The following is a 17750-nucleotide window of genomic DNA, read 5'->3' on the forward strand; positions in this document are numbered from 1 at the left end:
ACATTGTTTGTTGTACTAGTTTGGTGAAGAGTTTGGTGTGGCGTTTTTAAATTAGTTTTAAATTCATTTTTTTTTTATAAAATGAAAACGAAATACAATTAAATATTAACCACCCAACTACGAAATTTGCGAATCCCATAAAATCAATCGAAACTGAAATAAGGAAATATATTTTTTTTAAACAATAAACAATATAATACTATAAAATAAATTTAAGTGCCATAATGACTTGACCATAATGAATTACTGATAACCTTTTTTATGGAGAACTTACTGGCAATTCTTTTATCTTATCTGTGGACGTTGACGTATTTGAAATTCATGCGGCCGGCCACCGGCTGTCAGTTCACAGTTGTCATTCGCACGCCAACGTTTCTTGAGCAAGTTCGTTGCCGCAAATTCTCTACGCCTCATTTAATTTAAATTACTGTGAGTACTTTTTAACTATAATTAATTGTCTAAGATAATGTAAAAATTACTTACAACACAACGATAAATAAGTGATGCTTTGCATCAATGAGGAACTTGTTCTAATTTTTTTTTCTTTTGTTACCGACAATGACTAGGTACCTACAGATTCATCTAGAAATATGTAACTACGCTTCCTATTTGTACAACAGATAACTACACATTCAATTGGCTTTATATCAAGCAGTTTTATGCCGTTAATGCGTTACTAATGGTTTTTATCTTAAATCGATACCGATGAAAATTTTCTAGAGATGTTTTCGCGGAAGTAATCTTATAGGATTTTTTTTCTAACAAATTCCTTTGGATCAAAGGTTAATATGATGCAAGAGGTATCGAATAGAAAAAGAGAACGCAGCGATTCAGGCAATGAGCAAATAGGAAATGTAGCAAAAAAGGTCCTTATTTCAAGGTTAGTCAATGACGTGGTGTAGGGATAACGCATGATCAGTGAGGAAATTTGGAGTTATATGCTTGTTTGTCTATTACAATGGGGAAGGATACTGCTCAAATTGCATAACATTTAGTATTGACATACAAAGGTCTAAGATATGTTTGTTTCAAAGTATTGGTAGATTTTATCCTGGAATCAAGTATGTACTGCTTAAATCTTATCCAATACTGCAAGTGATTAAAATTTACTTAATTTTGTTCAAAATTATCTAAATTCTAACATTACTCGCACAAAGTCGGCTTTCAATTATATTATTTTTAGATATCTAGAAATTATTGCTCTGATTACTGCATGGCTATCTGCATGTATGTTGATTAAATAGATTATTCCAACATACAATAGATTTATCAGTTAAAACTTAAAACATAAGTGGAATGTAATAGTATTGAGATAAATCATGTGAGCAATAATAAAAGATTAGTGTTTAATCTACACTGTATAGTATGTGTACTCAACTTATTTATTACTCTTGAACTAGATTAAAAATAATTTTGTCTAGCTATGGTTAATACAATTCAATATGAAACCAACCTTTTTTTACGCTACCCTCAAAATTCTGTTAATTTTTACATAATTTTTTATCAAGCATAAAGTAATGTTTTATCTTTAAAAATAAGTAGAATTATAGTTAACAACACTAATGTTTGAAGTTTGTGCTATAGATATAAGGCTATATAAATTTATCAATATGTGATAATACTATCTTCAAGTACAATACAGTTTATGACTTAAGTGTTTTTAAATTTTATGGGAGAAAAACATGTTAGGTCAAATATTATCATACCAGTACAAACTATAAAGTTTTAGCTTATCTTGTAAACTGTTAGTCTTTATATCATTTTCTCACATAATATTTAAAACTTACTTATTAACTTGTCCAAATAAAAATTAATAACAATAGCAAATATTTCTTCAATACATTAAATATGAATGAATCAGCACTTCGACTTTAAATGTAATTATTTTTAATTTTCTTATTAAACTTGTTTACCATCATCATCAAAATTTCAGTGACAAACATACATAGTAAAAACATCTATGTATTTATATTCAATATTCTCTCTTATCCTTGTTTTTTTACTTTAACATAACAGTTTCAAATTAAATTCATTTCAAATTTTGTCCCAATGTTAATCATAACAAGATATATTGATATCTTTATATGTATACATAAGTTGAATGCACAGTTATGTTAATCATTCATAATAATTACTGAAGATTACAATACACATCATACTTGTTTCTATTACCTGCAAAATTCCAAGTATAGTAATGATGATGCTATAAATGCATTAAAACTGATGAAATACAATGAAACATTGTTACAAATTTCACAATATATTGTGACGTTGCTTTATGACCTCAAGTACTCAAATTTGTATTTCAATTGACACCAATCCTTATATTATAAAGGCAAATATGACTCACAAGGCCTATTGGAAAATTCTATTAGAGTATATTAAATTATAACAATCAAAGTAAAGTATGACGATTTGAACGAATATTTACTTTTATCATCTGAGACAGACCATATACTAGACCGCTAGGGACTAGTACAATATGGAGGTATTCAAGAGGAGAGTGAACAGGTACATTCTAGGGAAGCGCGCTCAATCTTAGGCCACATCTTAGCTTACCATCAGTCCAGATATGCAATATTAAAACAAAATATATTTTAGAGAATACCATAATATATCAATTTATCACATCTAGATAACTATCTCAACTATAAAAATTAAAATAACTATTTAATTATTCAATAAACTTCAAGATATTAATTGGATATAATAAATTTATTCAAAGCTCATATCCATATTAATAGTGTTATTCAATTCATATGAATTATTAATTCCTATTAGAGCTTTAATTTCTGGAAATATACACAATACTTTGTAGAGATATAGTTGAATGGTTAGTTCCACTTTACTTTCATGAATTCTTGTAATATTTCTTAGTTGCAATACACAAATTCTTGTATCTTCTAGATCTTGAGATAAACAATTTATTTATAATATATAGATCGCTTACAAACATCAAAACATACAATTTTTAATGAGAAAATTAAAATGCAACGATAAAAATATCCACTAATTAAAATAAAAGTTCAATATACTTTTAAGTATTCGAACTGTTTCAATTGTATTACAATATATGCATAAACTAATTACCATGTATTATCGAACAGCTGACTAAATTATCAAGTAACAATGGCAATGGAACACAAGTGTTATTGCCGAGGAGATGAAGGGAATGCCCTTGATCTGGCCAAGCCTGAGCATCTGATGCCCATGATGAGACCGTTTTCTATGAGGTTTTTGATACTTTTACTATGTAGTTTTGTTTAGTTGAGCAAGTATCAAAATGTGTTGGTCGCAGTAATTTTGGGTAGTGGATTTAAATTGTTTTGGAGCATAAGTTATCATGAATAGTTAGATTATCTTTTTATTTGATATTTGTAGTGTATAAAAATGTTAGAATTAAATTGGAAAATTGAGTAGCGGGATATAGAAGAATATATTTTTTTAATAGAGTGCATAGTATATGCACAAAACAATAAGTTGGTTTATACAGAATGATAATTTAATTTAATTAAAATAATAAAGAACTTGATGAAAGTGTAAGATAACAATGTTTACCAAAACTGCATTGATAACAATAAAAACTTCATGTAATTTTATTCAAGAAAAGTTTATTAAGGTATTTGAATTTGGGTTGCTAAAATTGCTATGTTTTATAAAGTTATTTCAATATATTTTATACGGTTATCACATTGATAATAATTAATGATATAAATCACTTATAGATAATTCTATTCTATAGTTTATATAGGTCAATGTCATAATTATAATCGATATTTTAAACTTGGCGTCACGTCCGCGTCAGCTGTTTAGTTCATATAGATTTTCACATCGGGGTATGGGGCAGGTGTACATTTAATAATTACTTAATTAATATTTTAGTAATCTACCTTCTTTCTTTTGTGCCTAACTGGGATAATATACTTAACTTACTAGTCTTGGTACTTGAGATCAAACTTGCGGCCTTGCAGTTAACGCCATGGCCATAATCACTCAACTAAGGGGTCATTTCAATATTTATTTAGGTATATTGAGTAAAATAAACTTTTATTCAATGTAACATTTTCCGGGTTGTTATTATATTTCTAGTTCAATTTTGCAATGAGGAAATGCGTTTGAATCTAATTGTATTTCGATTTCAATTGAGTAAAACCTTGATTTTTGTCATTGAAATTGTTGTAACTATTGACGGGTTCAGTTAATAATTTTATATGGATAATAATTATATCGGAATTAATTTACCGCGTGGATAGTCAACCTGATTTAAGTATATATACGTAAATTGTATTAAATGCTTTTCTCCTTTGTACAAATATGTAGGTACCATGGCAGGTACATATCATTTTATTTAACTATTTTGAAGGCCTTCTGGAATTGTTTATTGTTTCACCGGACTTCTTGACTTTGACGTCACAACTCATACAACAGTCAACAACCTCGAAGTACCTATACCTATATATGACGTCATAGCCACTGTATTTATTCACATAATTGTGGTTACAAATTACCAAAGAGTGTTAAGGTAATACTAATATTCCATAATAACTATTTGCTATGCCTAATATTTCGGCAGGTTTACCGAGAATTTTTATCGAAGAATATTTTTAATAAAAGTTCAGTTCATTGAAATTAGTAACTACGCTTGAATTTTACTTCTTTCAATGGGATAATATTATTATACTTGAAACAAATGCTCTTAGTCTAAACAATGATTTAATATTACAATTCTAATTCCCTAGATTAGCTCTCATACTAATACCTAAAGGCTAAAAGCAAGTACTAACTATGTACTAACCTACAAACTTTGACTACAGAAACATTTCTAATCCCTTCGGATTGGTTCACATGTAATTAACTGAACCAAACCACTGCAATTATAAACGAGTACGTTTTAACTTTTAATGTTACATCGTGTTTCCCTAGAGAGTAATTCATAGTGATGTTACATTTTAAGTTGATTGCTTGATGTATGTGTTAAAACTCGTTATAGAAGTGACCTTATCGTAAATTGATGCTTCAATGTTGACTTTTTTATTAGAATTAACATACCATTATGTAGCTACTGAAGTAAGTACATGTCAATCTACATTGTGGAAAACATTCAAATAAATTAATAAAGTACCAAAACTAGTCGATCGCGCTATTAAGTATTTTGAGATATGTATAGCCTACAAGTGCCAATTTCAAGACTGTATTGCACGCCTCATAAGCGAAGCGTTGAGGTGGGTACTACTGTCGCTTCGCGCAAAACATCTGATTTTTCAAACTTAAAATGTCTTTATGTATCATACATTGCACTTGTAAGATAATACATACACACACATATTAAGAAAAAACACTATTTTTAACATTCATGATATTTTTGATGTCATTTTTGTTATTTAAACTAGTTAAAAAACAGTTTAAAAAAGTTCTGTCTTGGACGTCCGTGTGTCTGTATGTGCGGATCCTTTTTCTTGTTAACACGATAGCGATCGAAATACTTTACTAATCGAGTCTTTTGCACGCCTCATAAGCGAAGCGTTGAGGTGGGTACTACTGTCACTTCGCGCAAAACATCTGATTTTTCAAACTTAAAATGTCTTTATGTATCATACATTGCACTTGTAAGATAATACATACACACACATATTAAGAAAAAACACTATTTTTAACGTTCATGATATTTTTGATGTCATTTTTAGGGTTCCGTAGCCAAAATGGCAAAAACGGAACCCTTATAGTTTCGTCATGTCCGTCTGTCCGTCTGTCCGTCTGTCACAGCCGATTTACTCGGAAACTATAAGTACTACAGTGATGAAATTTGATGGGAATATGTGTTGTATGAACCGCTACAAAAATATGACACTAAATAGTAAAAAAAAGAATTGGGGGTGGGGCCCCCCATACATGTAACTGAGGGATGAAATTTTTTTTTTCGATGTACATACCCGTGTGGGGTATCAATGGAAAGGTCTTTTAAAATGATATAAAGTTTTCTAAAAAACATTTTTCTTAAAGTGAACGGTTTTTGAGATATCAGCTCTCAAAGTCGTAAAAAGTATGTCCCCCCCCCTCTATTTTTATAACTACGGGGTATAAAATTCTAAAAAAAATAGAGGTGATGCATGCTAATTAACTCTTTCAACGATTTTTGGTTTGATCAAAGTATCTCTTATAGTTTTTGAGATAGGTTGATTTAACTGTAATTTATTATATTTGCTGCTACGGAACCCTTTGTGCGCGAGCCCGACTCGCACTTGGCCGGTTTTTGTTATTTAAACTAGTTAAAAAACAGTTTAAAAAAATTCTGTCTTGGACGTCCGTGTGTCTGTATGTGCGGATCCTTTTTCTTGTTAACACGATAGCGACCGAAATACTTTACTAATCGAGTCTTTTTTTTTCTCTTACGCTTGAGTATGCTCAGGAATAGAACCCTTTCATTTTTCAGGGTCTGATTCGATGTGGTTTAATTGTTATTAAATAAACAAAAATAATAATTAATAAATACAGTAGCACCTCGTTAAGTCGAACCTCGATAAGTCAAAAACCTCCAAATCTCGAAAAAATGTCTTGTTCCCTTCCCTTCAAACCCGAAAACCTCCGTAACTTGAAATTTTGGCCCTCTGTTAGTCGAAATGATCACCGAGTCCCTCCAAGCCATTTTGGTACATATTTTCACTCTATAACTCGAAAAATTAAATTTGACCTCTGTATCTCGAACATGGCAACATTTTATTTTACAATCTTTATAACTTGATCATTTGGACTTTAACAACTTGCCGACAGTGCAGTACACTATAATTGTTTCTTAGAAAACATTTTAGGAGTATGCGATAATAAATTTATGACTCACGTAAACACGTGTTTGCATTAAGTAGGTATCTGATGACGAAATTATCGATTCAGTAACTCAGAAAACCGATACTAATGATAAAGATGACATAGAAGACGTGAATAGTACATGCGCTCCATGCGTTTCCATCAAAGAGGCAAGAACCGCATTGAATACCTTACGAAATTTTATAGAGCAAACCAGTATCTCTGAAGAATAAGAATTTTCTGTTCTTTATAAGTAGATTAGACAATGCTAGAGAACAACCAAATTATATAAAGCAAAAAAAATACTGACTTTTTTAATGCCATATTTTTTATTTTTTTAAATGATTTGAAATAATGTTGATTTATAATAAATAAAAACATGTTTGTCACCTCTGCAAGTTGAATTTTAATGTACTTTACCTCTCTAACTCAAAATTTATAAGAATAAACCTCAAACTCTTTATTCTCTCTCTTTAAAATCCGCCTAAGTCGAAATCCTCCTTAAGTTGAAAACTCTATAACTCGAATTTTTTGGCGTCTCCCTTGATATTCGACTTATAGAGGTGCTACTGTATTTATTAAAAAAAAATTATGAGGCGTGCACTTTTGGATTTTCCAAATTATTTTTTTCTCTTACGCTTGAGTATGCTCAGGAATAGAACCCTTTCATTTTTCAGGGTCTGATTCGATGTGGTTTAATTGTTATTAAATAAACAAAAATAATAATTAATAAATATTTATTAAAAAAAAATTATGAGGCGTGCACTTTTGGATTTTCCAAATTATTTTATTATTTATAGCTTAAAATAACTAAAGATTCTACTAAACCTTAATTAAACATATAAATACATATTAGACTTTTATCATAACTAATTGTTCTCAGGGTGAACAATCTCGAGGCAACAATAGCTAACATACTTAACTGTGGATTCTTAACTGATTTACTTTACAATGGCGATGGGAAATTATTGTCCAGTATATGGAGAAACACTGCTTTCATGAAGAACACTGTACATTTGATAAATTCCAAGTATTTTACGTGGAATCTTAGGTTCGTTGTTAGATGTTTCTGTTTGATAGTTTCTCATCATATTCATATAAAATAGTTAAACTGAAAATGAAAACTCTTTAATTAAAGTGTAGATAGTAATGTCAATAACTCGATAAAGAAGGTAGATAACAATAAACTTGTTTTAAAATAAACGACATTGTTTAATCAGTTTAGTAAATAGGTCGATAAAATACACGTACTTTATCAATTAGATGGTTCAATAACTTCGCTGTAATGTAACCGATAAATACATTATTATAATAAACAGAATTATATTATTTAATACATTCAGGCGAGAAGCCTCGTATATTTATAACTAGCTAGCGCTCATAATTTTGCGTTTAATTAATTTTAACGACAGTAATTTTATCAAATAAAGTACTGGTAGGTAGCGAACTTTAATATCACTCAAGATGGCGTAGTTTGAGTTTCAAAGATTATTCCTACAAGTACAAACTAACATGCTGAAAACATTACTTCTTTAGAATCACATTGCGTAATCACAGTGAAAATTAAACATAAATATAGAATTAAACACACTATGACGATTATAAACTTATAGAATTAATTACTCATAATATCTACATAATATATTGAAGGGGAACAGATTGTACGTGATAACCGCAAACTAGTTAAACCCATGGGGACCGAGCACGCAATGTGGTCATATGTCTGGTTAAATGGTAATCAATCTCGTATTAAACTGTTTTTAACTGTTAGACAATTCATAAATAATTAGCTTCTAAAATAACCCATTTTCATAGAAAACTAATTATAGCCCAGTAACAATCCTTATAAATACGTATAAATATTTTCAAATATGAGCTAATAATATAAATTATTGCAACAGTAAACACATTTGCGTGCAAAAAACATTTTTGTAAACAACCAAAACACGCAGTCCTTTAAAATGTTCAATCTACTTTATGGGGATTACAATTTTATCAGCAAGTCAACATCAAAGGTGCGACCATTGATAGGCTATCTGTCCGTCAGTTTTGGCACAGCAATCGTGAATATTTGACTGACAGATATACACCCCACGTATCTATACAAATACGAGCGCTTTGAAGTATATTCCATTTGCCATAAATGAAGAGAAATGTAGCGAGTTTTTTTCGTGGTGTGATTCTACAAAATTGCAAGTTTTCTTAGCAAGCACTTAAAACAATAATTAGGTACATAATAATTATTGTAAACCAAACAGCATATCAAAACGACCTTCATTTAGTTGTTAACGCTTCAGTATTACATTGCATATTTCAAAGTGTACTGTAAAGTCACACTGATAAAGATCCTCTATTTACTAATAGATGTTCGAAAGAAATATGCATGGAAATAACTTCACTTATATAAAATTGCTTCAGTAGTTTAACCGTGAAAGCGTAACGACTTTCACGTAAATAATATTACAAAAAATGGATGGATCTGGCTTATTATTTCACCTTTGACATCCAAAGTATCAAAAAATTCAATTCGAGCTATCAAGAAAAATGTCAGCTGATACATTATCTCTTGTATTTTAAATAGCTACTATTATCAATATTACATAACATTGAGTAATTAAGATTGTGTTACCTTTATTACTGTTAAATTATTTACAAGATGACCCGTTATTTTTCTTATTAACAAAAAATTTAAAGATTTTTCGATTACCAAAAAGCCCTACAAATAAATTTTACGATATATCGACATCATAACTATAAATATACAATGCCACTTACTCCAAAAACAAGGCCATAATAAATAAATCAAAAGAATAGGCCATAAAAGTGCATTCCGCAGTGCATAACGACTCCATGGTAGGTCGATGCTCCCTAGCAGGTTTACCTCATCGATTTTGTATGTTGAATAATATGTATTAGATGTACTAATTAGGTACTGTAAATGTATGAAAACAATGTGGAAGTACATAGGTAGTAAGAACTAAGAGGTAGAATTTGTGTAGTTATTTTGTACAAGGTGATTGTAGTTATGTAATTTAACCAAGTTTTGTAATATAAATGTAAATTGATTTTCATCACAAATTATGTACCAAACAATTGTCACGACACGTTTTTATCGTTAAAATTACTGCGTTTCACGATATTCTTACCTCTAGTAAAATAACGTGATCTTCCGTTATACTTAACACATCATGTTTATATAATTAGGTATATATTGTTAATTAAATTTATAATAAGTAGTTTCTCAATACCAAACGTGAGTCAATAAAATTATAGTTTTAAAACTATAATTTTGAATTTTCCATAAATATAGTTTACTATAAGTTGTAACTATATTTTCATTCCAATTTAGCCCCCGTTACTGACGACTGCTCTATGTCGGTCTTCAAGCGCCATAACTTTCCCATACTGGTAATTAATAATAATACTACTATAAGACATCATTGTACATCAAATGCACACATCAATTCACTCAACCAACTCAACAATAATCCATGTTCTCAACATTTCAGTTTCAACAAAATGCCGCTGCAGTTGACCAAACCCGCGCCCCAGTTCAAAACTACAGCCGTAGTGAACGGCGAGTTCAAAGACGTCGCTCTCTCCGACTACAAGGGCAAATATGTCGTGCTCTTCTTCTACCCACTTGACTTGTAAGTATATTTACTAGATAAAATAATAATTTACTTAATGTTTGTAGGTCGGTATTATATTATTACTAGCTAAAAAACCCGGCTTCGCCCGGGAGTTGATATGAGATGACGTGGTAGTCGAAATCCATACTAATATTATAAATGCGAAAGTAACTCTGTCTGTCTGTCTGTTACTCAATCACGCCTAAACTACTGAACCAATTGTCATGAAATTTGGTATGGAGATATTTTGATACCCGAGAAAGGACATAGGCTACTTTTTATCCCGGGAAAATGACGCAATCCCGTTCCCGTGGGATTCCCGGAAATCCCACGGGAACGGGAACTATGCGGGTTTATCTTTGACTGCGCAGGCGAAGCCGCGGGCGGAAACCTAGTAAAAAAATAAACTATGACGTAAAAAGTAAAAAAAAAGTTTTTTGAAAACGTTTTCTCATTATTTACAATACTTGTTTATAAACAACATTTTTCATTTTATTGTCCGGAGTATATATATACATAAATTTTTCGGATTTCCTACTCTTGAGCAAGCTACATATAGCTGACCGTGAGAGAAGCAGGATTCTTTGAGGTTAATGCCACAATATTTTAAAGTTTGTCCTGGCGCTTTGTTAATTGTAAAACTAAAGGCTAATTTTATTGGAAACTGCAGTCTTTTAAATTGAAATGGCAATTCCGAAGAGATCAGAGGTATTCTAGGTTTAAATACTGTCTGTCCTTTGGTCTTTCCAGAAATAAGTTCAGCTTCAATGATATTATTCGATAGCTGTTTTACGATCATTCTAGTTCCATTACATAATTTTGGGGAGTTGAGATTTCTGAGTAGTATGATTGGAGTTCCAATTTTCAGACGAAGGCAGTGTAATGGCATTCCTGGTACTTGTAAAGAGTTTAGAAATTCAGTGAGGAAGTTGACACTTTCTTCAATAGATACCATCGTGTCGATAGATTTATATATTTTCTCTTCACCAGGTATTTTCTTTAGAATATTAAAATTGATATCGTCAACAACATTATTTTTAGTGGCCAAAATTGCTCTTTGAAATAACCACTCTGCATTAGTATAGTTCTGAATAAATTTTGAAAGATAAATTTTGTCGATTAGTTCGTCTTCAGTAGTGGCTATATTACAGAAATCACTATTAAGTTCAATTAAAAGCGCGAAATTTAAAAACCTAAATTTTTAATGTTTTGAGAACTAATTTGGATAACTAAAATTATGTCGCTTTAACTCCAAAATATAAGTTAGCTAATGACGTATACATACACAAAATTTAATAACTTTATTATAGCAACAAATTAAATTTAAGACTTTATTGAAATTGGAATTTTAAATTTCGTGTCACTACTACACATGCTACAATTGCTCGCAACGCTTTTGGAAATGCAACCCAAACAATCATTGTCCTGAATAAAGTTCAAATATTCGATAACAGATGGCGCCACTGCACTTAATTTCCAAGTTGAAGGGTCGGAAAGTCCCTTATATCTTTAAAAACATGCCCTTTAGATTAAAACGGGAACTTTCTTGTTCGAGGGGGGATAAAGGGCTATCACACCACATAAGTCCCTTTATCGTGTCGGGACTCCTTTTTAAGTTTTATCGGCACGCACATTTTATCGACTTAGTTTTATTATATATATAGATTATTTAGTACTGGATTGCCACAATTCGTAATTAATGCAACCCTTGTTAGGAACATATTTTAAGGCTTCTGATTCGACTTTATCATGAATTTTGAAACAATATTCGCATGGTTTATAAAATTTAATAAATTTACATGTTATAATAACTTCGTCAGTTAAAAGTACATATATCTATAAGCACTTAGAGTTGGGCAATATGAGTTCTTAGAAATTAAATTTTCTGCACGAGTTTAATTATTATTTAAGTAGATATACGTCGAGGTTTGCTACGAAATTACAGCCATATATCTACCTAACGATAAAGCCGTCTGTCTCTTCAACGTAAAGGCAAAATCACCGAGTCTAGATACTAAAATCATTTTCACAATAATCTTCCAACTGTCATCTTTAGCCTTGTATAGCAATCTTGATAATTTATGACCAAACGACGCGGTTATTCATTATTATTACTACTTGTGGACCGCCCCGGCTTCGCCCGTGGTACATGTTTACGTTTGCTCTCCATAAGAACAATCCTCGTACTTCAAGGAATGGAAAAAAATATTAACGAAATCATTTTTATGTAGACTAGCTGTGCCCGTGGTTTTATCCGCATTACTCCGCTTCTATTGGTCCTAGCCATTTGATGATAGCCTTCCTCTATAATGGACCATCTAACACTGAAATAATTTTTCCGAGGAAGAAGTCAGATCCGTAGTTCCTGAGATTAGCGCGTTCATCAAACATTCTTTATAATATTGGTATAGATTATCTCCTTATGTTCTCTTAAGAAGTACCTATATAAATTATACAAACATTTGCATATCAAAATAATTAACGGAGACCAGCTTCCCTTTGTCTTCTTAATTTACACTCCCGATCCGTAATTAGCGATCAAAGATTCGTGCCGCAGTAAACAATCGATCTTCCCGTTAGAACCCTTTAAGGCCCTTAGAAACTTTGAGTTCATAATACAGTTGACGAATTATTTCACGCCCTATTTGCATTAGAATACTCGTAGATACTTTGTGAACTTGTTAAACCTGTTTAGTGTGCTAGTCGTCATGGGAACTTGTGTCGGTTATAGCAATACTAGGTGTGCCGCGTGGTTTTCCGCGGGCAATTTCTATAGCTTATTGTATTTTGGTAAAAAGCTATATCACTGTGAAGTAGCATCAAAATCTGTTCAGTGGTTTCGTGTGAAAGAGTGACATAAATATACATTCTTACTTACTCGATAGTGAATGGATTCATCGCCATAGAAGATTCTGGGTAAAATATATTTTGACTAATTTATACATTTGATCAAAAACCGTCCTGTTCGAATAAATAACTTTCTACTTCAATATATTTTTTAAAATTTCCTTGAAATCAATTGTCATTGTAATTTAACTTCTTAAATGGCGATATTTACATCAGATTTGTAAACATTAAATTACATTGCATTGTTGTAATCATTGTCTTTATTCAGTTTGTACAATTGTTTCTTTGAATTATTAAAGAACATGATAAGTTATAATTCTCTCTTAAAATTGTAAATACTGATTAGATAATATTATGTTAAGGAACGAAATGATGAAACTATACAAAAAAAATCATCGTTATAAGTCAGTTATACATAATTTATATGTATTCGGCGTTTTATGTATTAGTTTATATTCGTAGTAACAAAAACAGTTTTAGGTATTCAAATGCTGAACACATATATTTTTAGATAATTACTTTTGTCAAGAACCATGAAAAGAATTAATTAAAATGTTAATTGATACATTTAAAATTTTAAATCGATTCTATTTTGAAAACAAAGAATAATGTAACATTTATTTTGGCATGTTTATTTGCATATCATTAAAGTACTGCAGGTATTCCACAATATCATACTTACATTTAAATGATATTTGTATATGGTTAGGACTAAGATAGCTATGTTGTTCTGAAATTACTTTTATTAGCTTCATCAGTAAAACAGATTTAATTCAAACTTGATAATTAAGAGTTTAAGCGTGTCAGTTTTTTGAACTATATTTATTTTTATACAATTTTCCAGCACATTCGTCTGCCCCACCGAGATAATCGCGTTCAGCGAGCGCGCCGACGATTTCAGGAAGATCGGGTGCGAAGTGATCGCCGCCTCAACTGACTCGCACTTCACTCACCTCGCGTGGATTAACACACCCCGCAAGCAGGGTGAGTTCTCGAATGCTCTAGAACGTTCTAGAATGTTTTATAATATTCTATGATTAACTTATTTGTTCCCCTAGCGTGGATCAACCCGCCACGCAAGTAGGACGAGTGCTCGAGTGTTCTGGAATGTTCTAGAATTGTCATGTGGTTGAAAAGTGAATTTAGTACGGTCACGTTCGATAATCTCCTCATCTGAATTCTATCGAATATATTTTCATGCATAGTATTTCAAAAAAATTCCCAAAATTCCTAACTCCATTACATTAAGGCACATTCTGACGCAGATGTTAGGCGGTCTATAGACGACGCGGACACGTTATGTCTTCGTGCGTTTCGACGGTTAGGGTGTGCGCGACGCGAGCGACGCCGTAGGTCTGCGTCTGTAGGTGACGACAGTGAGTCAAACAAAATAAGGGGGGTTATATATGTTGGATTGGATTCTGTCGGTCATTCGGTTTAATGTTGGTCTGGTGTGGAACTGTCTAGGTAAACATTTATTTACTAGTTAGCGTAAATTCCTGAGTCGCCGCAGAAAATCCTGTATTATTTTTATTTATTTATTAATTCTTTATTGCTCCAAGAAAGTTACAATAAAACTTAACCTAGGAATACATTCAAACAATTGGCGGTCTTATCGCTATGCAGCAATTTCTTCCAGACTTTACATTATTTTAAATTATGGATAAAAATTCTTGGAATAAAAATGAAAAATAATATGTCCCAACTTTATTTTGAGAAGCAGCTATTGATATCATTTTATAGGATCTTCCGTACATCCCTTCAGTTTCCCGACATTTGAAACTTCCTCCGAACGTCCTTTATAGTTTGATTTTTATGATATTTTTATCTTTTTTTTATGTAAATGTCAAGCAACTTCTATAACAATTAATATCTTTGTAATAGGCAGTTCCGAGGAGTGGTAATAAAACTCTGTCTACACAATGTTATGCAACTCGCAAGTTTCAATGTATTGTGTGGACCGTCCTTAAGTAAACTATTTAACGGGTTCTGTGTTGAATACAGTTGACTAGCGCTTGCCTACGGCTTTGTTCGCGTCGCACTTCGCAAATTGTGATTGTATTTTGGAATATTATGTGCTTTTAGGGTCAGTTTCGTCTTTGGGTTTCATTTTCTTGAATATTACATCGTCTTGTCATATCTTCGGGAAATTATCTCTTTGTTCAGTGTAAGAAAATTCTGAATACTTCCAGAAATATGATGTGACATCTCAGTGGGATCATTTTTAATTTGTTTAGAATTAAAAAACTGTTTTTAACATTTTAAATAGAAAAATAGCCATTTTCTTGTCCTCAAATAATATTAGCGTGGATTTCAAAGATGACCTTTTGAATATTTTTGAAAATGCCATTTGCTACTTTCTGCTGTAAAAAAAAAAAACAACTGCCCCCCTACGTAGATATATAATTAGTAGATACGTTTATCTACAGCTTACGTCAATCTCATACATTCGTAGTCTATTCTATTGAACGCTGCGCTAACAGAAAGCCACTTGACTAGGGGGGCAGATAATTGATCTGTTGATCTGGAAAGCTCTGGACATACTGTATTCTACTTTTAATACATTTGTCTATTTTCATGATGGCTAATAAAGTTTTTCTATTTTCACGTAATTATTTAATATGTCACAACAAAAAAACTAAACATTCTCCTTTCTATATCAGGCGGTCTCGGCCCAATGAACATTCCGATCATAAGCGACAAGTCGCACCGCATCTCGCGCGACTATGGCGTGCTCGACGAAGAGAGCGGCATCCCGTTCCGCGGGCTGTTCATTATCGACGACAAGCAGAACTTGCGCCAGATCACCGTCAACGACCTGCCTGTGGGCCGGTGAGTGACGTACACACGTACAGACAGACAGATACGCACACACATCATCACACGCACCTATCAACAATCAAAGATCAACACACGCCTCAACGCACGCAAATACACACACTAAAAATGCCCATCAGATATCGCTTTTCACGCACTCGGTTGTGCGTGTGCGGTAATTTGTGCATATTATGGTCTGTGTAAAAATTTATAAAGCAATGAAAAAGTTAAATTAAAATTCCATACGATTTTGACACACGTACACACATGCAGACAGACATATACGCACACACGCATCAATTCACGCAAATACACACACTTAAAAATGCCCATCAGATATCGCTTTTCACGCACTCGTTTGTGCGTGTGTGCGAGTAATTTTTGCATATTATGGTCGGTATAAAAATTTATAAAGCAATGAAAAAGTTAAATTAACCCATTGAGCCCCGGCCCAATACGACAACGACACAATAGATTTTCTATTGTGTCTGTGATTCCGGGGCCTGAGTTATTAAAATTCCATACGATTTTTATTTAACTTTATTAATTTGACAGTGTACCGTTCGTTATAGAACATGAGATAAATATCTCGCAGGCGAATATATCATCTCGATTAATATTAACCGCGCAGGCGAAGCTGCGGGCAGAAAGCCAGTTGACTATAATAATTGTAAAGACACAATTAAAATTTAAATAACATTTCATTTCCCCCCACAGTTCAGTAGAAGAGACCCTCCGTTTAGTGCAAGCGTTCCAATACACGGACAAGTACGGAGAGGTGTGTCCCGCCAACTGGAGGCCGGGCTCCAAGACGATCAAGCCCGACACCAAAGCTGCGCAGGAGTACTTTGGCGACCAGAACTAAGATAGCGTAGATCCTTAGCGGCTGTTTATTTAATACTAATAATAAAATCTTGTTAAAGTATATGCTGTTTTATTTTTGAGTATAGTGCCCTCTAGTGACGAAAATTGGTATCGTTATATGTATTCCGCAAAATGAAGGCCCGGCCCACGATCAAAGGTGCGTAGGACTACTTCGGCGACCAAAACTAAGATAGCGTAGATGCTTAGCGGCTGTTTATATTTTAATCTTATATATAAAAATGAATCGCAAAACGGTTGGTAAGCGCATAACTCGACAACGGCTGAACCGATTTCGATAATTCTTTTTTTATTATATTCCTTGAAGTACGAGGATGGTTCTTATGTAGAGAAAACGTAAATATTATGTACCACGGGCGAAGCCGGGGCGGAATCTGCTGTTTTATTTTTTATTTTAGTTTTAGTATTGCGCCCTCTAGTGACGAAAATTGATATCATAAGTGTCTCTTCAACAACTGGAGGTCCGGCTCCAAGACGATCAAGCCGAGTTAGTTAGTTAGAGTACACAAGTACAACATGTGAATCGATAAGAAGTTCATATAGTACCTACAGATTATTTGTTCTAGATATCGATAATATCCATTTACAAGATTACCAAAAATAAATAAATATCGTATTTGTTTTCAGCGCCATCTAGTGTATATAGCTAAGAACACTTGTCATTCTATAATGACAAGTGTTTTTAGGTATAATATGTCACGTTGACATTCAATACTAGTTTAATTGTTAAATCATAGATGGCGCAATTTGAAATTGTAAACAATCAAAACA

At 32.2% G+C, this 17750-nt stretch overlaps 1 protein-coding gene across 1 annotated transcript; it reads left to right on the plus strand.

Moving 5' to 3' along the window:
* Positions 1-278: 278 nt before the first annotated feature.
* Prx2 (Peroxiredoxin 2) lies at positions 279-17022 on the plus strand. The gene is made up of 5 exons (XM_090120107.1): positions 279-429; positions 10311-10451; positions 14125-14264; positions 15944-16112; positions 16815-17022. Exons 2-5 carry the CDS (start codon positions 10321-10323, stop codon positions 16960-16962), a joined length of 588 nt encoding a protein of 195 aa, XP_089976233.1. The 5' UTR covers positions 279-429; positions 10311-10320; the 3' UTR covers positions 16963-17022.
* Positions 17023-17750: the final 728 nt, after the last annotated feature.

This window comes from Colias eurytheme, chromosome 3, assembly GCF_061535395.1.
Source record: "Colias eurytheme isolate Ceu_HAF_F1 chromosome 3, ilColEury1 Martin Lab GWU primary, whole genome shotgun sequence".
In the NCBI taxonomy this organism is placed as follows: domain Eukaryota; kingdom Metazoa; phylum Arthropoda; class Insecta; order Lepidoptera; family Pieridae; genus Colias; species Colias eurytheme.